The sequence below is a fragment of the Tigriopus californicus genome, chromosome 2, assembly GCF_007210705.1.
Source record: "Tigriopus californicus strain San Diego chromosome 2, Tcal_SD_v2.1, whole genome shotgun sequence".
Classification (NCBI taxonomy): Eukaryota; Metazoa; Arthropoda; class Copepoda; order Harpacticoida; family Harpacticidae; genus Tigriopus; species Tigriopus californicus.
Window position 1 is genome coordinate 7,377,397 of NC_081441.1, and position 22,458 is coordinate 7,399,854.

General features: G+C 44.5%; 3 protein-coding genes across 3 annotated transcripts in view; 2 read left to right on the top strand and 1 right to left on the bottom strand.

Annotated features, from left to right (window-relative positions):
- Window positions 1-465: 465 nt before the first annotated feature.
- On the top strand, window positions 466-13,678 carry LOC131893105 (uncharacterized). Its single transcript, XM_059243048.1, has 2 exons — window positions 466-482; window positions 12,367-13,678. The coding sequence occupies exon 2, from the start codon at window positions 12,382-12,384 to the stop codon at window positions 13,555-13,557; it is 1,176 nt and encodes a 391-aa protein (XP_059099031.1). The 5' UTR covers window positions 466-482; window positions 12,367-12,381; the 3' UTR covers window positions 13,558-13,678.
- Window positions 13,641-14,499, top strand: LOC131893119 (polyisoprenoid diphosphate/phosphate phosphohydrolase PLPP6-like). The gene is made up of 2 exons (XM_059243065.1): window positions 13,641-13,922; window positions 13,997-14,499. The coding sequence occupies exons 1-2, from the start codon at window positions 13,641-13,643 to the stop codon at window positions 14,348-14,350; spliced, it is 636 nt and encodes a 211-aa protein (XP_059099048.1). The 3' UTR covers window positions 14,351-14,499.
- LOC131893085 (zinc finger SWIM domain-containing protein 5-like) overlaps window positions 14,419-22,458 on the bottom strand; it is an 11,066-nt gene continuing 3,026 nt past the window's right edge. Inside the window, exons 2-11 of the mRNA XM_059243023.1 lie at window positions 18,644-18,749; window positions 18,432-18,559; window positions 18,066-18,358; window positions 17,838-17,988; window positions 17,596-17,774; window positions 17,275-17,512; window positions 16,286-17,203; window positions 15,734-16,197; window positions 15,447-15,665; window positions 14,419-15,149 (exon numbers count right to left, since the gene is read on the bottom strand). Coding sequence (XP_059099006.1) covers window positions 14,688-15,149; window positions 15,447-15,665; window positions 15,734-16,197; window positions 16,286-17,203; window positions 17,275-17,512; window positions 17,596-17,774; window positions 17,838-17,988; window positions 18,066-18,358; window positions 18,432-18,559; window positions 18,644-18,749 — 3,158 coding nt within the window. The 3' untranslated portion in view covers window positions 14,419-14,687. The remainder of the gene's footprint in view (window positions 15,150-15,446; window positions 15,666-15,733; window positions 16,198-16,285; window positions 17,204-17,274; window positions 17,513-17,595; window positions 17,775-17,837; window positions 17,989-18,065; window positions 18,359-18,431; window positions 18,560-18,643; window positions 18,750-22,458) is intronic.

A 22,458-nucleotide genomic window follows, 5' to 3' on the forward strand; every position in this document is an offset into this window, starting at 1 on the left:
GTTGAGGGCTGTGGGTTCAGTAAGCTTTATGTCCATGTTATGGAAGCGAGTCTCGTGCTTTTAAATGAAAACGGATTCTACGATCACACATGGCGCAATAGGGAAACGAGGCTCAGAATAATTATTAGCGGTTGTTCTGTGGTACGGAAGTCGGGGACCATGCTCGTGAGCACAAGAGGACAGTATGAAGTGGGAACCCATCCCAGAGCACGTTCTAGTACCTCTGGCCAATAGATATCAAAGATGAGATCATTGCCCAAGTTCAGTCGAGTTTGAGGGAAGAGTTCGAGTGGAAATTCGTGAGGAGTGACAAGCTTATTAGAGAGAGGCATCGATCAAGGCTCAAGCTGCTCTTGAACCAGATGCCACCCCATCGAGGATTTAGAACCAATGGTGGAAATACCCCAAGGTAATAACATGGAAAACCCCGAGAACCCAAACCTCGTAAAAAATCCTGAGGCAGGACTCCCAATGATCGAAAGGTAGGGAACCAGCTGTGCATCGAATCAGACGGGGTCTCCGAATCAGATCCGAAGTAATATTCTTTATAGTCCGAATCCGAAATTTTCTGCTTAATCCGAATCCGAGATACATTTGCTTCATCCGACTGTAATCTGAAACATTTTGCAAAAACTGATCAAAATCTGGTTTGTTCACCCAGTTTACCTTAAAAAACTCATTTAACTTTAACTCAATGTGCCTATTTTGCCACTTAAACGTTTTAGAATGATGATATTGAGTGGAGTTTTCTTAAGTGGTCAAAATATAATCTTCCTTTTGCAATAAAGTCATTTCTTGTAACAATAATACAATAACATAGCTTGTCTTATAGTACTATTGAATATTATTCTGTTATCAAAATGGTGCAAAATCTGTTCAATAACAGTCTTGATGTGCTGAGGTATTCTAATTTCCTTATTCCTAATATGAACTTTATGGACCGCAAAAACTTTAATCCTTTTCTTATTTTCTGAGATTTTGGGTTTCTTTATTTGTGTGGGATTGCTACACAATTGTGATAACTTTTAAGATAGTAGGTCCACTCACAGATTTCAACTTTGATGTTCTTTGATTTTCCTTAATTTTTGAGGGTCGTGAAAGAAACCATTCTTAAAACAAATTTACATTCATCATCTTTCTTGCAATTTTGGACTTGGATCGGATCCGAACCCAATCCGAATTCGAGTCCGAATCCGAACGAAATGTTTAATCTGACAGAATCCGAATCCGAAAAGTCGGATCCGATGCACAGCTCCACTAGGGTTTCATCGTCTTTGATCTCCCAATCAACTCGAGCATGTAGCTTCTATACAATTTCCCACATATCGCAATATGAACACTTTCGTACATTTCGTTGGAGGAAGAAACAATATGGTCATTAAAAAAAACAAACTCTGAGATGACAGCTCGGCAGCTTCCTTACAATGAAGGTTGCGTTGGTTGCTTTTCGTCTATGTAACGTACATGTAACATGCTTTTAACATGCTTGTTCTTTCACTTGAAAGACTGTTGCGGGTTTGAATTCACGGAAGCCGTTTTTCTATTGCCTATCGAGAATGGGAAAGTAGCGCCCTCTAAGAACTTAACTTTGTGCGTCCTCTTGAACTTTTGACGGCAATTGCAGACAAATGGGGAAGAGAAGCGGCAAATAATGATCAAACTGCGCAATCTTGGATTTGTAAGATCTATCCATCTGACCCCCACAAGAAAGGGGCCTTAGCAACAAACGGCCCAAAGCCTTAGTTTTGGTTTGTGTGGGTTTGAAAGGGCCAAGTACCATTCAATTGTCCGTACGGTTTGCTGGATTTGGCCCACTTTGGTAGTAAGGCTATGAGGATTGGCCCACTTAGGTAGAACGTCATTGTAAAACAATCTGTCATTAACAGAGAAGCACAAAGAAGGAAAAAAGATTTATTAATATTCATACCGGGTGTCGAGGATAAGATTAGACACACAGTTTTTTTCTTTCTAAAATCCTTGAAATCTTTCAAGGTTGCGTGAGTTTTATCTCATTTTTTTGTCATTGTCCGCTCTTTTCATTTATGTAAACAAAAATAGAAAAATGTCAAAGCTGAAATCTATGAAAGCAAAAAGAGAATCCATTGTAGCTTTGCTGTGTGCGGGATTCACTTCTAAAGAAATAAGTTGGAACCTTAAAGTGGCCGCCGGACGATTTACAATGTCAAAAACTTTCTTGATTGGCAAGATGACTGTAATCCCCCCTCTTAGGAATGCAAGAACACCAGCACTTAGATATCCAACAGTGATAGCTGGAATAAACAGATGCATCAAGGCAGTTTCAAGCAAACCAATGTGATGCATTGGATTGGATCTCCAATCTGGTTGCCAGAGGGATTTGACTTAATGCAGATGCCAAAATTGAGGTTTTAAGTCTACAATGATACCCTGGATGAGATAAGTAGCATAAAACCGGCCCTTTGTCTTTCAGCAAGACTTTGCTCCTGCTCATTCCGCCAAATTCTCCAGATCTTAAAACTCTGGACTATACGTGTTGGTCCTATGTTGAGAAAGAAACTTGCAAAGAAAGACACCCTTTAACTAAAGTTCTTGGCTGCCAATTGATCAACCATTGAAAATTCTCTCCTGCCAAAATCCGCACTTTTTGTCACTGTTTTTGGACCAGATTGGCTAAAGTCATTGCTTCAAAAAGATAATATTTCGAAAACTTAGCTTTAAATAAAAAAAATGTCAAAAAATAACGTAAATTTTACGTATTCTGATCTATAACATGTTAGAATTTTAGCTCTCCAAATTACCTTTTAAGAAATTCATGATGCTTTTACGTGAAAGTGACAAATTTGTCTAATCTTATCCTCGACACCCGGTATATATTATATACATACATATTTTGAATTCAATTAAAAAACTCTTTGAATGGTTAACAATGTCTAGAACATAGAAACCGTTTTCTGATTGTGTGCTGAGTAGACCACCGGGATCTCGGGACGGCCAGCTTACAAAAACGAGCCACAGAACTTCAGGCGATTTGACGAACAGTATTATATTACAATTGTAAATTTACGGTGAAAGCATGCCTCCCTCCATCAAACATATCTGACATGTGGTAAATCGTTTGGAAAAGTCAACAGCTGAAGAAGAACCAGAGAGGGTGACCGTAGAGCTGCTTCGGTGGTTACAAATGGGTGACATGGTGATTGAAAAGGAGCTTGCTCAACAGAACACTGCCCGCCCCGGTGAAGGCGCTTTCTTGTGGAGTGATCAACACAATTTGAGAGATGGGTCGCTCATAGAATTGGGGCTTGGCAATGCCAGCGGAAGTGGCGTCCATTTGCTTGACGATTACCGACCTCACCAACCCATCCTTGCTAACTTTTGTTTCTTGAATGAGACAGAGCGGACTCAACATCCTTTTATCGGCCTTGTTCTTGATAAGCACGAGATCTTCAGGTTGGAGAGACCAGCAAGGGCGGATCTACTTTCTTCTTGCTTGGAGAGCTTCCAGGTACTGGCTTCTCCACCGGGTCCAGAACTGGTTGGCTAGGAATTGGACACGTCGCCACCTGCATTTCCCATAGGCTAGGATATCTGCTTGGGAAAATGAGTCCAGTCCAGGAAGGGAACAGTCTTCCTTGAGATTCAACAAAGAGGATGGTGACAGAGGAAAAGGGTCATTAGCATCATGACAAATGCTCCACAAGGGGGTCGAGTTCACGATGGCACAAGCTTCAGATAAGAGGGTAGCTAGCTTGTCTCGGGAAAGCTCTCAGGGGCCCAATTGGCACATGGTTTCCTCTAAAACTCGCCGCCAGACCCAATTTTGCGCTCCCATGAGCCTCCAAAGTGTGAAGCGGGAGGGGGATTCAACGATTCAATTCAAAGTCCAGATCATTGGGATCTTGTCCTAGAGAACCCATAATATTTGTTCCCTGGTTGCTTGGAATGACTTGGCAAGGCCCACACATAGCCAGAAACCTCCTGAGAGCATTCCGGAAGCTCGAAGTATCCATGCCGGGAAGAAGTTCCACATGGACCGCTCAGGACACTAGATACATGCAAAGAAGAACCCAGTTTTTGTGTACGGATTTGGTCTGGCGAGTTGTGGCCGTCTTGAGCTAGAAATCGTCCAAACATGTCAAGCCCCTTGTGAGTGAATGGAGGAGAACAGGCCAGCCAGTCAGCAGGATGATCAGCCATCAGTTGTTCCTCTGGCCTTGCACGTAGGCGCCTGCAGAGAACGCAGTTCTTCAAGAGGTTTCAAATAGCACAGCGCCCGTTTTCTAAATGATATACTGCACTTCGGATACTGGCATGCGTGAGATTGCGCCCTTGATGTCCTGTTTTGGCGTGGTAGTGAGCCAGAATGGAGTCATGAAGTGGATATTTTTCTGGGATTAGGATGAGATGTTTTGTTTCATATGCGTCTGTCTTGAGACCTTTTGAGGCAACCTCCCACACAAAGTAGGCCGTCAGAATCGACAATGGGGCACAACATGGAAAGGGAGTGATTGAGGGAGAGAGACTTCCCTTGTTCAATTGTTTTGAGAGCAGGGCCATAGCAAAAGGCCTGGGATTCCCTGATAAGTAGAACTCTTGCAGAATTGCAAGAGAGGCTTATTTTCATGGTAGTTGACGTGGGAAAAAGTTTTGCTCTGGACCGCTTTAGCCAGGCATGGCACCCACGCAAATTAGTCTCCACTGAGTTGAGTTGACAGGACCATGAGGAAACTCTTTAGACCGAACCAAGAAAGAGGGGTGGAGAGTCAAGTGTGGTGAAACATATCAAGCCTTCTGTTTTTTTTTCAGTCTCTGGAAGAGCCCTTGGAAGAGGGGAGGGGGGGAGATGAGGGATTGACAGACTGAAAATCCCACAAGAAGGGTGGACCGCTGAGCCATTTGGACTGGGCAAGCTCCTTGGGATTGCACACCCATGTGGCGATGTCAGCCGGGTTTAGGTCAGTTCTGATGTATCGCCATTGGTCAGAATTCCAAGATGAAAGAATAGCAGACAACCATCCTGATACATAATGACTGAAGCGTCTTTCGGTATTCATCAAGTAGCCAAAGGCCACCAAGCTATCTGTGTAGAAGATGATAGTATCAAATTCAGTTGTTAGTTCTTCCACGACTTGGCAGGCCGCAGTGGATGCCTCCAAAGCAGCGCAGAGTTCCAATCTTGGTATGGAGCTGACGTTTTTGGGGGGAAACTTTTTGGGGGGAAACTTTTGAGTGGTCTGTCAGAAAGGAGACGGATATTTGATCAAATGCACTAACCGAGTGAACATAAATGACATATCCAATGGCCACAGGTGATGCGTCTGCAAAGACGTGGAGATGGCTGTTTTACACTGATCCAAACCCCACGGGGTTAAACTTCTTGGTAATTTTAGACAATTAAGATCAGTTAAGGAAGATAGCCACTCAACCCATTCAGTAAGTCGTTCTCGTGGAAGGGGTTGATCCCAGATTTCTGACAGTGTTCTGGCAGAGTGTGAGGCCAATAGAGATAATAGAGATCTCTGGAGTAGCCTCACGGCCAGGACTACGGGGCTTGCATACCCCAAAGGGTCGTACAGTGAATTGATGACTGACAGAATGCCCCTGCGCGTGAATGGACGTTCTGGAACGTCCACCTAAATTTTGAAGATGTCTTCATCTACATTCCATGCTACCCCAAGGGTGCGTTGAAGCGGAGCGTCTTTGATGTCAATATTTACCAACTCTGAGGCTCGTTCCCTCTCTGGGAAGGCAGCAGGGAAGGCTGGGTTGTTGGAGGCGAACTTGTGGAGGTGGATGTGTAAAGCCCCAAGAACTGATTTGGCATCCAAGAGAGTGCCCACAGCCTCCTCCACTCCATTAGAGGTTCCAAGTCAATCATCCACATAAAACCAATGGTTGATAATTTCCTGAACTTGCTGAGAGGCCCCAGGAGCAGCGAGAACAGAATGTCGCAGGCCCATAGTGGCAATTGCTTGACTGGGACAATTTCCAAATTTGTGGACCCTTGCACGGTACTGGACTAGCCTGTTCAGGGGATCGTTGTTGTTGTACCAATAAACCCGAAGGTAGTCCCTGTGTTCCTCATTGAGGTGGAAACTGTGGAACATAGACTCAACATCAGCCATATACCCAACTTCACCCTCGGGGAATCAAAGAAGAACTCCCTTGAGCTTGTTGTTTTGGTCTGGGCCTTGTAATAGCTCAGAATTGAGGCTCACACCGTGGAATACTGAAGAGCTGTCCCAGACAAGCCTCACCTTTCCTTTTTTGGATTAGTCAGTCACAGGAAACACTGGCAGCCACCAAGCTCAGCCTGGCAAGGGATGAAGTTGTTGGTACCACTTCTACATGCCTTGAGTAAATACTCTTTTGTATGGCCTGGATGCAAGGCCATATTCGAAGAGGGTCCACCTTGAGCCGATCGAGTGTTTTCTTGGTTCTCTTGAATACTGCTGCTTGATTGAATGGGAAAATGGGATCCAGGTTTTTGAAAGGCAAGGGCATTTCCCAATCACCTTCGGAGTTTTTTGTGGATTGAGCTTTGCATTTTTTTAGGAACAGTTGGTCTTCTTGGGACAGACCCGGTAACTCGTCATTGGGTCTGGACTCAAAGGCATTGATTTGAATAGAGTTCACAGATGGGGTCAAAGGCTTAGAACGGGTAATGGAGAACGTGCTTGGTTTGATGTTTGAAACTAAGGAGGCCTAATAGTGGCTGCCAGGCGCTGCTAGGCTACCCCAAGTTGGGGGCCTTTGGCGTTGGCGTGGACGATACGAATGACTGCCTTGCAATCCAGCCCCGGCTTGGCCGCGAACAGGGGGCTACGGAAGAGAGCATTGGCAATGGCATTATCCTTGCCCTGTCCCCAGGAGATTTCAAACTGATAGGCGGCCGTCTTCTCGCAAACCCAGAGGAGGCCAAGGAGGATTGCCCAGGCCATGTCATGGGAACAGGCCTGCTATCGTGCTTATATTGTCTTGCAGCGTGCTTGCCACCTCAATCTCAAGCTTCCCAGCAAGAAGTTCCTCATCACCCAAGAAGTCAAGTTCTTGGGCCACATCATTTCCTCAGAGGGGGGTCAAGCCAGACCCAGCTGTAGGCACTCCTGGCTTTTCCGGCGCCCAAGAACGTGTCCAAAGTGAGATCTCTCCTTGGGCTGGTGAACCAGATGTCTATGTTTGAGCCTGACATCGCACAGGCCACGCCCCTCATCCGCTCCTTGCTCAAAAAGGACGAGGCCTTCCTCCTCGTGGACCGACACCCATGTCTGCAAGTTTGAGCAACTCAAGCAGACAATGACCTCCCCTTCTGCCATGCACATGTTTGACCCAGTGCTCAGCACTCATCTGCTCACAGATGCCAACCGCCTGGGGCTGGGCTATGCCCTGGTCCAATACAAGTCCAGGACCGGCCAGCCTTGACTCGTGCACTGTGGCTCCTGCAGCCTAACCAGCGCCCAGGCCAACTATGTTGTCATTGAGCTTGAGGCACTGACGATTCAGTGGACTATGGACAAGTGCTGGTTCTTTTTGCTTGGTTGCGACCTCTTCCATGTGAAAACCGACCAGAAGCCTCTGGTTGGTTTTTTCCAAGCCCATTACTGACATTGACAACCGATGCTCTCTCCCGTAGCCCCCTGTTCCCAGCTGAGTCGGGGCTGGATTGCGAGGCAGTCATTTGTGTCGTCTGCGCCAAAGCCAAAGGCCCCCAACTTGGGGTGCTAAATCCCTTGCTCGAAAATGTTCCAGGGTCTCTTGGAAGTGCGAGAGTGACTGGAGTCTGTCAATCAAAAAGCGAGCTGCTGACCATCACAAGAGAATTCTAGTCCTTGACTCCTTCAACAACACTATAACCAAGTTGAGACTGAGGGAGGGGAAAAAGTTCAACATAGTTGTCAAAGGCATAATCGAGTCAACAGAAAAAGGAGGCGATAATCGGAAGCATTATGACACTATCAAGATACACAAATTGATCCAAGCAACGGGAACAAAAATAAACCCTGCTGACATTTGCTACATATTTCGATTGGTAAACAAAACTTGGACAACAAACCTCGAATTATCCTCGTGGGTTTTATAGACAAGGCAATGAGAGAAAACATTCTTCAAAATGCCCTCACAATCCGAACCTTGGAGACATTTTGGGACACATACAGTATATTGATCCGGATCTGACCAAAGCCTATATTGAGGACGATAAGTGCATGAGAAATGAAGCAATGAGACGATTCGAATTTTTATTTTTTTTTATTTTCGGATTTTCCACTGAAACAGGGGATGGAATCCCCGGTAAGAAATTTAAAACAAAGAATGATTTGCCCATGAGATAGAGGACAAAGTCAAGCGCGGTAAAATATCTGATCTTGCAATGAATTAGAATTGGCAGATCGAGCTAGTCCCTGAACATAAGGCTGGTCTGGAATAGTGTTTAAAAACTTATCTAAGTCTGCTTTAAAAGATGGCATAGGATCATCTAATAAGTAGAACTGTCGAAGGCAGGTGGGTAAAAGATTACATAGGCTAGGAGCTCTATATAGAATAAACAATGTGGAAATGAATAATGCAAGGTGCTCAGAAGAAAAGGCTCAAGAAGGCTAGTACAACAGAAGAAATAGTCCTCACAATCCTCTATTTCAATGCAAGGTCAATCATTAGTAAAGTTGATGATCTCAGAACAAGATTAAGTGATAATCCATTTTGCTGATTGCTCCTTGCCAACTTGTATCAGTCTGGAGGGTGACGAACAGTGTGATCTCTTCACTCCCAAATGGTCTTACAGTGATTGAGGTATGTTTCAGGGCTGTCTTGTTGGATGCTCCAATGAGCCTCAATGGGGCCACGTTTGCCTGGACAACAGTGTCCACAATAGCTTGGAGTTGGACCTTTCCACCTCCAGGACAGTGGACAATGCAGGTGGCGCATTGGTGGGTTCCCTGTTGCTGATCACGGCAAGGATGTTGTAGAACATAACCGTTGATTCCCTCATCCTAAAACTTGACCAGCTGTCGGATTTGATGATTTGTCCACGGGACATTTAAGCATTTTGATCCCCATAAATTTTATTTGGGATTTCCAGGTAGACATTTTCATTCCTCTTTTGAATAAAAAAGTGTATAATAACCCATTCTTTGAATCAACAATCATCTTTCATGAGCTTCCTCATGCCAAAAATGCACTCAAGCTTACCACAGTGACCTTAATAACCTCAGATGTAGGTACATCTGCACAGAGGAGAGCAGCAATGGCTTCCTGATTCGGCATTTGCCCTGGTTAAAATTAGGTTTTTGAAGGTTAATTTTTTATCATTTACGTTCCGTCTAACACACATCTGTCCATTTATTTCTTGTTATATCTTGCTAACTCATTTATTTCCGAATGTCAAAGAGAAGTGTAAAGCTTTGGGATTTCATACTAGGGCGCCCTCTGGTTCTACCATGAAGTAAGAGTCACCACACTTCTTACTGATGACAAAATGTTGGTATCAAATATTGTTTTCGTATTTTTTGCATATTTCTATCCGTTGCCATGTAATGCCATATTTTAGCTAATGGATGTTGGATTTATATGGTTTAAAATAATTGTCGAACGATGTCCTAAGATCGCGAACAATTTTGTCAATGAATATTTGGCAGCACTGGATCAGCTAAAATCATGGTAGTTCTTTCCGCGATTGTGGCGCAGCCTGGCTAGCTCACGTGGCTGAAATCCGATCCGGTACTTCACACGTCCTTATTGCTATTCCTTATGACCCACCTAGTATACAGCTTTTGTTCTACCCCAGCTTGAAAGGACCGCTCCAGTTTGGAACCCCTGGCTTAAAAAAGATGTAAACCTTATTTAAGGCGTCCTGAGGCGGTTGGTGCGTATGTTACCAAGAATGAGTGGATCATACGAGGAGAAACTCCAGGCGCTGGGACTAAGTACCTTGCAGCAGAGAAGAGATTGTAGAGACGCCATCCAAACATTCAAAATGATCAATAAATAGACGACATAGATGGCAGTGTGCTTTTCGTCCCTCTAAATCATGAAGTGAATACCCGCGCTCGAGCGGCAGGAAACCTCAAAATTCCCGAGACCAAGCTCTGATAATGTCAGCGAGCTAGCAGGCCAAGAATGTACATCAACAAGCCAGTTCAAAGTTTGGTTCGATGCTTCTTCTTAAGGTGGGAATACCGTCGCTTCGCGCCATCTAATGACACCTAGACATATACATTTCCTGAATGATGCTCCAATGTCTCTTATATTACCTTAATGGTTCCTGGAGACTATTTTTACATTACATTATGACACCAAAGTGAAGAGGCAATGACGAAATTGAATGAAATAGTGTTTAATAAGGGCCCTTTTTTGCAACGTCACACGAACCCAAGGAAACGGGAAGAGCACGGTAGATTGCTAAGTAAACTGCTCTTGCCTTGCCTTGAACGCAATTTCTTTTCCGGACATTATATGACCCGGGGCACTAATCATAAATAAGATTTTAATAGAATTAGCCAAAAGCAACACAAACGCATATAATCCCTAAACAAAACACAAATTTGAACTTTGGCCTGAAAAGCTGTTATTAGGGTCGATTTATTTATGATCTTCAAGCCAAATTGAATTTCAGGGCCGGTTAACAAATTCTAAATGGTAACCCAGTTCATGGGCAGACCCTCGAGATTGTGACTTTCGAAATAACAGTTTGACAAGAAAACATATGATTGCAATGGCTAATACTGTACATCTAATAATTAATATAATCAATTGCGGGGATGGATACATAAATTTGTCCTTCAAGTGTCAAAGCTAAATTTTGAAGGCAAAAAAACGAAATGGGACGGTGAAGACCCATAATTTTTCTATTGGGATAAGTTGTCAAAAGCTTATGTATCTGATCAACAAAATGGGACGGTGAAGTTTGACTCTTAATTCTACTCTTAGGATAAGTTGTCTCTGCCCCAAAAGCAGACGAAAAATTCTAATCCAATGTTGTTTTTGCTACATAACTTTAGTTATATCTTTTGGGTTGCCTAAGTATAGTTTTGGGCTCAACTTTGGCCAAGCTCATCTACTCAACAAGATGTACGAAATGCTCATTTGGAAACAAGTGAACAGTTTAGGAGATTATAATTTGTTTCTGTTCACAGTCTAAATATCCAGAAGTCCGTGGCTACACTGGCGATTAGAAGAAGTTGGAAATATTGCTGTAGTGCAAAATTTGCCCAAGGATGACAAGGGCATTCTTACACATATTCATTAGTTATGTCATAATGTCAAGCTATACTTGAGCAACATTTGACACAGGAAGACTTGAAAAAGTACTTGAAATGAAATATACAACACTAAGCTGAGTTCCCTTGTAAGGTTTAAGGTTGTGGCACTTCCGGTTGCTTTTGTTTTTGTTTAACTAAACAAGCTATTAATAGAGTGAAAAAAGGCCAAGAGATGATTTAAATAGAAAATGGGAAAATTCATACTTAAAAAGGACATAGATTTTTGACAAATTCCTTGTCAGGACCCCAGTGCCTTACATGCCTTCAGGAAAATAATTTAATGAGACTTCAAACCTTACGCAAATGCGTGGGTACATGGTCGAGTTCACCCTGAAGATATGACTTTTCTTATATTCGGCACTGCTATTTGATTTCAGGTTGCTAAAATTGAAAACAAAATTACAGTAAAGATTACGAACTATCATTTGAGATTTACAAACTCCTTGTTAAGGATGTCCATTTTAGTTTACCGTTGTCAAATCTGAACTTGAATATTGGCTTGCTGCTTGTCCCAGATACTTCAGCTAAACTATGATATTGGGTATTGTTTGGACTTGATTCAATTGGAATGTTGATTAAATTCCATCATATTACTTTAACCTTTTAGTGATTAAACCACACCACAATCAATAGCTTTCAATAACTGCCATAATCATAAAGCTACGATAATTTTAACTTAACATGTTTCAAAACATACTTAACTTAATATGTTTCAGTACTTGAACCAAATTTTGACCCAATCTTCACCAAAAGTGTACAGTTTAACGACGCACCTTAATCTTCACATATTTGTTGTCAGTTCAAATTTTTGTTGTGTTTAGGGATTATACACAAACGCATGATATAATTGAATAAAAAGGAGTTGGCCAAATCGGCAAGTTTGTGGCAAGTTTTTGGCAACGTCCTTCAAGAAAAATGTGGCAACTATGACAACAACATTGATCGAGCCACATCAGTGCATGGATAACCGATGTAGATAAATGGTTATGGTTAATGTTCCTCAGTTCTAACTCGTTACCGTGATTGACCGACCCGTCCTAGCGGGTAACCAACAATTGGCCATACATCAACCGTGGCCTAGTCCCCTCTTGCCTCTTCCCATATATGTTCCATTTGTCATTGTGATTTTTAGATCTTGCTATCGGCCATGCCTCAATCGCGCTCGGAATGTTTGTCCCCGTTGACTACCCAGTCCCAACGCGATCGATTGGTCCGTCGACCACTCCTCCCCCATCAAACCCACAGTAGTCCCACCAATGATGACGCCGCCCCACATACCCTATCCTACGATGAGTCAGTGTTCATTGAGGCTCGTCGGACAGCAAGCCGTGGCACGGGTGTTTCGCCCGACCAAGCACGAACGTCACCTCGTCAGTTCGCCACCAGCTCTCCCCGCGACCTCGAGGGACTCCCAGATCGGATGACTAATCACACGCCTGATGTGTCCAACATCAGTCTGAAACCTGTTTCCGGTCGGCGGAGCAAATTGACACAAAAGAAAGTCAAGGACCTGAGCGAGTCCCAGACCAGTGATGAGGAGGATGCCCAGCCTCCCGGGTTGACCCATAAGTCCCAGCGTGATACCAAGGGAGCCCAACCAAGTTCAAAGAAGCCCAAAGCCGTCCATTCACCGTCGTTGAACCAATGTCGAGCGGTACCGATACTAATCTTAATCATGGGGATTATGGCGGCCTTTATTGCAAAGGATCACTTCGCCCCGATTAACCCGTCCAATCCTATGCAGTTATTGAGCCAAGGTCTCCAGGCTTTGGGCCGTGAATTTCCCAATGAGAAAGAGCTTTTGCGTCTTTTTGAGGCAAGTGTGACTGACACGCTTAGATTCGAGTTTCAACCCGCTACGATCCTGGTTACCTCGGATGCGGCCCACGCTGATTCGCTGGATTGCTTTCTAAGACAGTTGATGACCTTAGCTGCTCGAGTCATGGAGTCTTCACCCGATGTGGAAGGGTTGAGAGCTGATTCCTTCGAGAATCGGGCTGCGATGCAAGAAAAGCTGCGACGATCATTGGCTGAAAACCAAGCCGTTTACTTGAAAGACATTCACAAAGTCTCCGGCCAAACAGCTTTGGCTTTGCACGCCATCTGTGATAATGAACATGCGCCTGTAAAGCGGGCCATTCTGATTCTATCGGCAACTGGTCCGGGTTTGCTTGATTCTGAAGTGGACGTGGACAATTTACTGAAGGAGAGTTGGGAACCGGAATTGGGCATAGACAAATATTCGCCCATTTTCTCCCGAATATCCGGCTTCATCGGCTATTTTCGGCCCAATTTGACGAACTCTTCTCAGTATTGCAAATAACAAAATAATAATCGGTCGAACACAACCAAATACAAACTCAAGTGGCTTAAAACCAAGTCAATTCTTTTTAGGTCAGGTTGCCCATGACCATGCCGAATGAAAATAAACGGGAAGTGCCTGATTGGTTGCGTCATATTTTGAGCCGAGATCAACAACTGACCAAGCAATGCTTCGACCTATTTGATAGGAAATATGGATTGGCCAACCACCGGTCATCTTTGAAATACCTCGAGATTTCCTGCCATGGCATTCCATGGATTTTCGGCACCTGTGCCTTGATCTACACGTTCCCGCAACATATTGAGATATGGATCAATTTGTTTTATCTTCTCATTCTTGACATTGTCATTGTAGCCGTAACCAAGGTAAGTTTAGCGACTCACAGTGTATATTTAGTTTAGGAACTTAATTGATGTGAAGAGATATCCTTCCAAAATAGGCATACACCCGCCGTCGACGCCCAAGCTACAACCAAAAGGATATGTTTGCCACGGTCTCGGTCGACAAGTTTTCATTTCCCTCTGGACATTCCACTCGGGCCGTGGCCTTGGCCTTCTTCTTCACGAGCCTTTTCCCTCTGCCCATGATTTTCGCGCCCGTGATGTTTCTGTGGTCTGGTGCAGTTTGTCTCTCTCGTGTTCTCTTGGGACGTCATCATGTCTTGGATGTGATGGGAGGGATTGCTATTGGCTTCGGTGCTTACGTCATCTTAAGTTTTACTCTCATCAGCGAGGAGGGAGCCAAATCTTTGGGCTCCTATCTATTTGGGGAGGATCCATGGTCTAGTGGTTAAAATAGATCAATCTTTCTAACACATTATGTGTACTCTGCAAGAGAAGACATTCTCAAAAAAACATGAACTTGGACAAGGACAGCTTTTATTTCTATGCATAACAAATATCACATCAATGATTGAATTGATTAAAGCCAAGTAACCAGTCAGCTTCTAGCTGCCTTTTAGCGAGCTAAAGAAGGGTTTTTTTTCTTCTTAATTTCTACTACGAATACATTCGTTCTCGGTCCGAGATTGAAAGCAACGTCACTTCGTACATTCATAAGTTTCTAGCGAGATCACTGGGACAGGAATTGAGTAGTTTCGGTTTTGAATCGGGTGGTGCAGAGATCAATAATCATCCGAATCTTGCCTTGACTAGGGCAATGAGCTTCTTCTTTCCTTTGTAAGCCAGTTTCATGTTCTCCACCAATTGCTGAAACTGAACTGCACCCGTTGGACAAAGCATGAAAGTATCACGAGCCTTGCAAAGGAAATCGATGAATTCGGTGTAATGCCGTGGAGAAATGCTACTAAGTCGAGAATGAGTCGTTGTCACAAAGGCGGCGATCGTGGCTTCAAGGAGGTCGCTCAAGGGGGGTTTGTCAATGACTTCGGCGGATACAGGAGCCATCCGTTTCGAAAGCTTCACGGAACCGAGTGTTGGTGGAATGGTGCAACGGCGGAGAATATCCGAAAGAACCGACGCACATTGAACATTCTTGACCACGAGGTCGACGAACGCCGAGAGGTCCGTCTTGGACAGAGACAAGCATAGGGCGCACGTCCAATGGACATCATTAATGGCGGGATGTGTGTCCTGGAGATGAAAAAAGTGTGAATTTTTGCAGAAAATGACTGATGGCAGATCAACCCTGTGAAAAGCCTGCTCAAAAGAAGCAAACCAGTGAATTGCCGGTGCCTTTAAAGCATTCACTATTCCAGATATATCGTGGTAAAAAGTTAAAAAAAGAGTAAAAAAACAAGACTTTATTTATATTTTCCATGAATTTTTCAACGTGCATTTTTAGGCAATTGCGACTTTTTTCATCCACTATTGATTTTTAAGATATTGCGAGTGCTTATATGCAGCCATTTGAAATTTTTCCAAACTCACCTGGTTGTATAGGACCTTCACTGAGCGCAATGCCAAAAGAGCCAACTTGTAAGCGCGATGTGGATACCCGCGATGCTCCATGTAACGAGCGATGGTGAACAATTGCGATGCGGTCATGGCATTATCTGCACCATCCACCACAATTTGGTAGGCAGTTTCAAACGCGATAGGTTCGTTCTCACAAATCGTTAAAGCATTCAAACTACAACCGGATGGATCCTGTGTGAAGTAACAATTGGTCAATTAGATCGGTGACGAGTGATGTGGAAAATGAATCGAAAACTAACCTCATGCGCGCATTGGAGCGCCAAAGTACGTGCGCAACTAGCCATTTCCTCCTGTTGCGTGAAATTGAGGGCCAATCGCACAATGGTCGCATGAGACATCACAGAAGTAGCAATCGTTCCCGACGCTTCAGTGGGGGTGAAATAGCGATGCCAATTTTGAAGCAGTGTCAGCAAGGCTTCGAAGCCCACCTCCGTGGCACAAGTCACCAACCATCGAACAAGATCGCGCCGCCTCCAGTTCAGGGAAGTGAGCGTGATTTGCAACACTTGGAGTCCCAACTGAAGTGCCACGTCCAATAAGGCAGGGTTGCGTTGAGCAGAACTGTCTTGATTGGCGACATTGGTGGGCGATTGGGCGGGAAGTGCGTAACGGAATGCATCCTGAGCCAGCTTGAATAGATGAGTGGAAGAGTGAATACTCCGTTGGGACACTTCCATGACCGTTCTCAGTTGAATGAGATCACCTGTGGGTGGGAAAATGATATCCGTGAGTGACGTGCCATGAGGTACTTTGCATGTGATCCAAAATTATTCAGGGACAACTTTCGTTACCTTTGGCGGCATGGAGCATGGTTGAGGCCAATGTGCTTTGTTCCGCCTCAATGTGTCCCAAAGTGAACCATCGTGGAAAACGACTTATGGCGAAAGTTGGATCGTTTTGGCGCTCCTCATGGCCAGATTGGTCCATGGGAGAGTTCAAACTTTCCAAAATGGGTAATCGCATCGCCCGAAGTCCCACGGTGAATGAGAGATCGTTATCGAACGGCAAGATCGACAGGAACAAAAACTTGGCGAATGTGTGCATTGGGTAGGATTCCGTGTGAATCCCTAAACCCAGACCACTCGAAGGACCCATATCCAAGAGTGATTTGGTCTGATTACACAACACTTGCACCAGATTGGAATCCATTTCGATCCGCGTCAGTCGATGGATCAAGCTCTCCTCTTGCCGACTGGCCTTTTCTTGCGAGTAAAGCCCAACCGGCATGACCCGTTGTTGCCCCAAGCCAATCAGAGCGCACTCCAAAGCCAATGACATGTAGGTCTCTCGTTTCGATCTCTGGCCTGGAATGTAGACACGGCGATATCGGAACGGTTCCCGGTTGTTCTCAGAATGAGCCGAAATCTCGTCCGAGCTATTGTTCAGATCAAGGTGATGAGCGTGTTGGTGCAAATGGACGTGCTGCTCACGGCTCAAACAGGCCCCAGCCAGGATGTCAAAGACACAGCCAATCGGATTGAGTGGGTGTCCTATCCAACCTTCCCAAGCCGCATAACCCGGTTGACGAGCGACACCACTATGAGTGAGCTTCTTCATAATGGAGCCTTGGTGTTTCTTCCATTGTGATTGGGCGTGGTTTTGGTTGAATTTCATGGCCCGCACCACGGCCACAGCCAATCGAAGGGATTCTCGACTGGATCCATGAGAATGCAGCGCGTCAATTCGGGCACACGCAGTGGGAATATGTTCTGAAATTGTGGTTCGATGAAAGATTTCTCCTGATTGGGCAAGAATGGCAGTATGCTTTGGGATCTCTTACCTTGCCAGATGAGTTGACCTTTTTCGTTGAAATCTAGGTCTTCGATATGTTTGGTAGGAGGTGAATCGTGGTTGAGAATGAGTGTCAGTCCTGGATGATTCCATGTCATGTCTAGGGCATCGAGTGCTTTGTGAAAAATGGTTCGAGGTAGATCCTTCTTTTGTCGGGAACTTGAGATCATGGGGTTAGGGCCAAGGATTGGATGTTTCATCGACTCAATTTCTTGCTCGTCGTTTGGCTAAAGAAGAACAAGAACGGAGAAAAATGTGGTTTTAGACAGTTTTAAGAAAAAACCTTTCTAAAGTGTATGATAGTTGTTACCCAGTTAGCTTGAATAATATCGGACCGATGGGAATTGGAATTAGAGCTATTGGTTCGGTAGTCGGGGTCTTCGGTGGGACAAACTCCCAGTTTCGACCATTTCAGGAGTTGAGATTTCAATTGCTTCTTCTCGGATCCGTCCAAAGATGGGTTCAATACAATAGTGACCCAAAGTGATCCTGAGAACATGTTTGATTCCAATGAGCCCGCGTTATTAAATCCAGGTTCAAATCATTCCATACCTAATTGATCCCACAACTGACGACATTTGTCGGTCATGGGACTCCCTTGAGATTTCCATAACACCAATCTTGGATCGGAGAGGAATTGCTCGGTCATGAGAGCCAACATTCTGGTTCCATTGGAATCTTTGGCTTTGAGCATTTCTCTGACCTGAAAGCCGGATATTGACGTTACTACTGGGTATTCTTGGCCGAGCTTTTAGTATCAAATATGTCAAACACACTCACTTTGGCAAACATGGAACCCAATTGCCGACTGTTATTGCTATATCCGCCTTGCGACAAGTACGACTTGACCTGATCTTGAATTTGGGCCTCGTCCAAATGCCAAGCGCTGTCATCGTCAATGGCTGCACCCGCAGTTGGATCAGGCGCCCCGCAGATTTGATTGATCACGGATCGTTGCTGCAAAATTTCGTCGGCCAGTTTTTGCGCCGTTGGCAGCACCTCGGTGTGATGAGAAGAGATCAAATACTGCACAAATTTTTGTAATTGTTGCCTATTCATTTGGAGCAAGGTTTCTGAAAAGGTTGAATGCAAGTCAGAAATGTTTCTAGTGCAGAAGTCTTTTGTCCTGTTGAATGTTGCTCTTACCTGAGATTGGAACTCGCAATTGAACCTTGTCCGGATGTCGAATTCGAAATAAAGATAAAGCGACCACGTGAGCACACCAAAATATGTCCTTGGCATCACAATTGCAATTGACTGTAGTTATCTTGCATCTGAAATTTTAAGCCCCAATCTTTATATCTCTTGCACCGATCAACGATGAGATTATCAGAAAGAAAATTGCCAATCCTGCTGACCTGTCAAAACTCATGGAGACTTTGTAGGTTTTATCGAGATGAATGAGACCCTGCGTAGCGAGTGACACTTGGGATGGGATTCCTATGACTCCGCTTAGATGGAAACCTGAAAGCAACGCAGGGAAAACCGCTGTCAAAATTCCGCACATCAATTAATGTCGTCTAATAAGACACTTTTTTGCGTCCATTAATCCCTGTGCCTACATGGAACAATCGTTCCAAGCACAATGGTGAATGACCGAGCATCTGTGCTTTTTAAATTTCGAATTCAGGATACATTGTGTAGACCTGCAGATGGAGGCAGAGAGAGAGACACACACACACACACACACACACACACACACAGATTCATCCACATTCGTACTCGTACAGTACGTAGTACGCAGTACATTCAGTCCTTCCCTCTTGCACTTGGTGCTTTACTGTGTTCCTGGGTTCGTTCCCCAAGAGCAACCAGCTTTGAGGCTTTGAGCATGGATTCGACCAAGTCTCCTCAGTGCTCGACCACGATTGCCATTGCCATCAACCCTTGAAAGGCACCCCTCAGGACATACTGTACTGTGTACGTACATAGAATCCCTCTCTTTTTCGCTTGCTTGCTTTTACTTCATTCATACGCATACACATGTACTATGAAAAGAGTGAACTCACACCGCTTTAATTGTGACCGGGACTTGGGGAAACGTGGGAACAAAACCTTGGGTCGAAATAGAATCCCCGAAGTGGATGTTCACCTTGCATTTCAGACAACGATTTGTACTAAGCTATAGGACTGACTGGTCGTGGGAATAAGGATGACCCTTGGTCGGAGAACTTTTAACTAGATACGAGACTGAGCTTGAGATTTAAGATTGTCGTATAGTGTGTGAAATTGAACTTGGGTCCCCGAATTGAAAGTTTTCTAACGGCTTCAGATTAAATGTCTCGATGGAATAAGCTCCAGGGTGAAGCTCATGCTAATAACTGCGTGACGAGACTGCTCTTTTACACCGTTTACACCGTTATCTCGATCTCATTGAGTGGATATGTGTATATGTACCAGTGTATGCACTCTGCTTTCAGGATAAATCAGGACAAAAACTCGTTCGCGAATGCAAAGGACACACACCAATTAATCAAGTTGCTCACGAGCATATGCTATATCCGCCAAAATATGCATAAATCGTCCGATTCGACTTTAATTTGGGTTGAACAACCATAAATTCAAGTGCCGTATGCTTTGCTAGTAGGAATTTTGGATTGAGCTTGTCGAAAAGTTTGATATTTTGGAATCAAACCACCATTAGAGCAATATAATGATTTCGTGGGACCTCTGGGCAGCTTGGCATGTACTGTGGTGGACACTTACTCGTAATTCGAAAGTCATTGCACCGATAGCATTATTCTTTCTCATTGCTTGTCCAGCCAACCAACCAGGCAGCTAACCAACCAGGCACCTAACCAACCAACCAACCAACCAACCAAGAGATTCAGACGGACTAGAAGAACTTCGAACCCAGAATGAAGAGAGGCAGTCTGCAGCATTTGAAGCAGAGGACGACCACGACAACGAGAACGACGGTGGTGCTGATGACGAAGCGATAAATTTCGACCATGACTTGGCTTTGTCTCGCTCTCTTCATTCTGCCGTCCATCCCCGAAATCTCCTGAAGCACAAAGCTCGAGAGCTCGCTTCGCCATGATTATATTGCGCCCAGTACCTACTTTACTTACATTACCCACATACCGTACGCGTAGCACACGGAACTCTGAAAGTATTCATTCTACACTGGAAGCTATCCATCGCCTTGTCTGGGAACATGGGTGAGAAAAATGTGAGCATATGAACTGGGATGCCCACCAAAATTCAAGGCTTCTCCAGATCTTAAGTAGGAGTCTGTTCTCACTCATGGTATGCGATCCTACATGAAGTAGAACGTAAGTCCATACATAGGCGGCTGGCAGCTACTAGTGTGCTAGCGCCCTAATGGGGTAGGCCAGGGTCCGTTTGTTGCGCCTGTCGAGCTAGCGACGAACGAAGCCACTTCCTGCCAAAAGTACCTCATCCATACATTCGCATTGTCAGACTACGTATGTCTTAGTGAGTTTGTGGCTAAGAAAGAAGCGAGGAGGCTCCTTCTTGCCTGGTTATTATCATTCGAGACGAAGGGGAAGAGAGCATCTCGAGGTACAAGTTCTCCTCACCTCGATTGTCAGTAGGAACGGACGGACGGACGTTCATGCTCTTGATGATTTCTCATCTGATCGATTCTTAACAATACCGAATGGGATCATAAGCAAGATCTACCTATTATTTGCCCTCAACAACTTGATTGGTTCAAGTTGTTGGGAAAAATTCGAGATCATTACGCCAACCCCACTCGACATGCCAAGATACAAGTGGTACACTACGGCATACCTCGGAGGATGGGATTTTAGCGAACTAGTATAAAGCGATGACCTCTTTTTGCTCTCCGATTTGAGTTCAAAATTTGAGAAAGCGCCAGCAAACTGCTCATTGAATTTCCATCTACTTTCCATGGCGCAATTGCATTTTTCATCGAGGGATATCAACAAACTGGTCCACAGTGGACTGTTTCAAGTTTGGTGGGGCCAAAAAAGCCTCCTCACACATGCTGTGTTTTTGGAGTTGGACGACTAATTCGTATGCTAAATAATTCAAACACATTGTTTGGTCGTCTACCCATGCGCAAAAGGAGCAGAGTCAGTTTCATCGTCAATGTAGTCACGGTGAAAATAATATACAGTGAGCGTACGAAGAGTGCAGTCAACGTGCCCGTACGTACCGTACTCACCGCACAAAGGTCTTGCAGTTGGAGCCAGGAAGAGCAGGTTTGTCGTCGATAATCTTCTCTTTACATATTCGTGGCCTTTGGGGGAATCAGTATCACAATGATCATCTTTATGATAGCACTTAAATAGTATGCAAGGACATTGATAAGTCATTATTATTCTGACAAGCTTTCATAAACTCCGCCCTAACCTTTGGCATAAGCCATCTAGATCTGAGGGCTTCGAAGGGCCAAACTCGTTCAAGTTCTTGTTCCCTGTTGTTGCTTTTTGCTTTTGATGGGAATACAACTCGAGCGTTATTATCCAATGACGTATATATGTCACATCCGAATCAAATTCAGCTGAAAGGGCCAACTCTAGCTGCTGTAGAGTAAAAAAGTATAAGTACGAATAATTTTTCAAGGGTTGTTCGGTTTTCATCCGTTAGTAAGGAGTCTCGAAGTGTTCCTATCTTGTCAGCATCGTGGAGATATGTATGACTAGATGCGAATGATTATTAAGATCGTGAGGCCAAGGAATTTATGAAGTAGTGCTTAGAATATGAGCAAAAGGGCGGATCGAACGAGGGGAAGCATCGTAAAGCGTTAAATAGAATCGCTCCTCACTCAGAGGGAGTTCCAATTCAAGAGAGAGTGAGAGTGAGGGGCAGTGCGATGATATCCTCTTGGAAACTCAAGCAGGTGTTGGCCAACAATCAGAGGTTCACGATCTAACAAAGATTTAAATAATCGTTCAAGCGATCGTAACAAAGGCCCTCGCCGGTGGCGGAGATCATGAAGCTGGGTGGAAATGGCAACGACTAGGGCTTTTTTCTAACTTTGCTAGCGGAGAGCGGAAATCGTTTGCTTTGCCTTGTTGCACAGCTCCATTATTCTCTCAGGGGTTTTCCTCCACAGATCGATGCCTTTTTCATTCAGCTCGCCCAGAGTCATCCGCGGTTGTCGAGACAGCATTGAACTACTCACATCGTACATGAGGGAGGAGAACCAGACCGATGATCCAGGGAGGGGGGGGGGGGGGGG

What these genes read in the sequence shown, in the direction of transcription:
- LOC131893105 (XM_059243048.1), top strand. Translation starts at nt 12,382, where the DNA reads ATGCCTCAATCGCGCTCGGAATGTTTGTCCCCGTTGACTACCCAGTCC.
- LOC131893119 (XM_059243065.1), top strand. Translation starts at nt 13,641, where the DNA reads ATGACCATGCCGAATGAAAATAAACGGGAAGTGCCTGATTGGTTGCGT. An exon ending in TCATTGTAGCCGTAACCAAG is followed by an intron (nt 13,923 to 13,996) that starts GTAAGTTTAGCG and finishes CTTCCAAAATAG; the next exon opens with GCATACACCCGCCGTCGACG.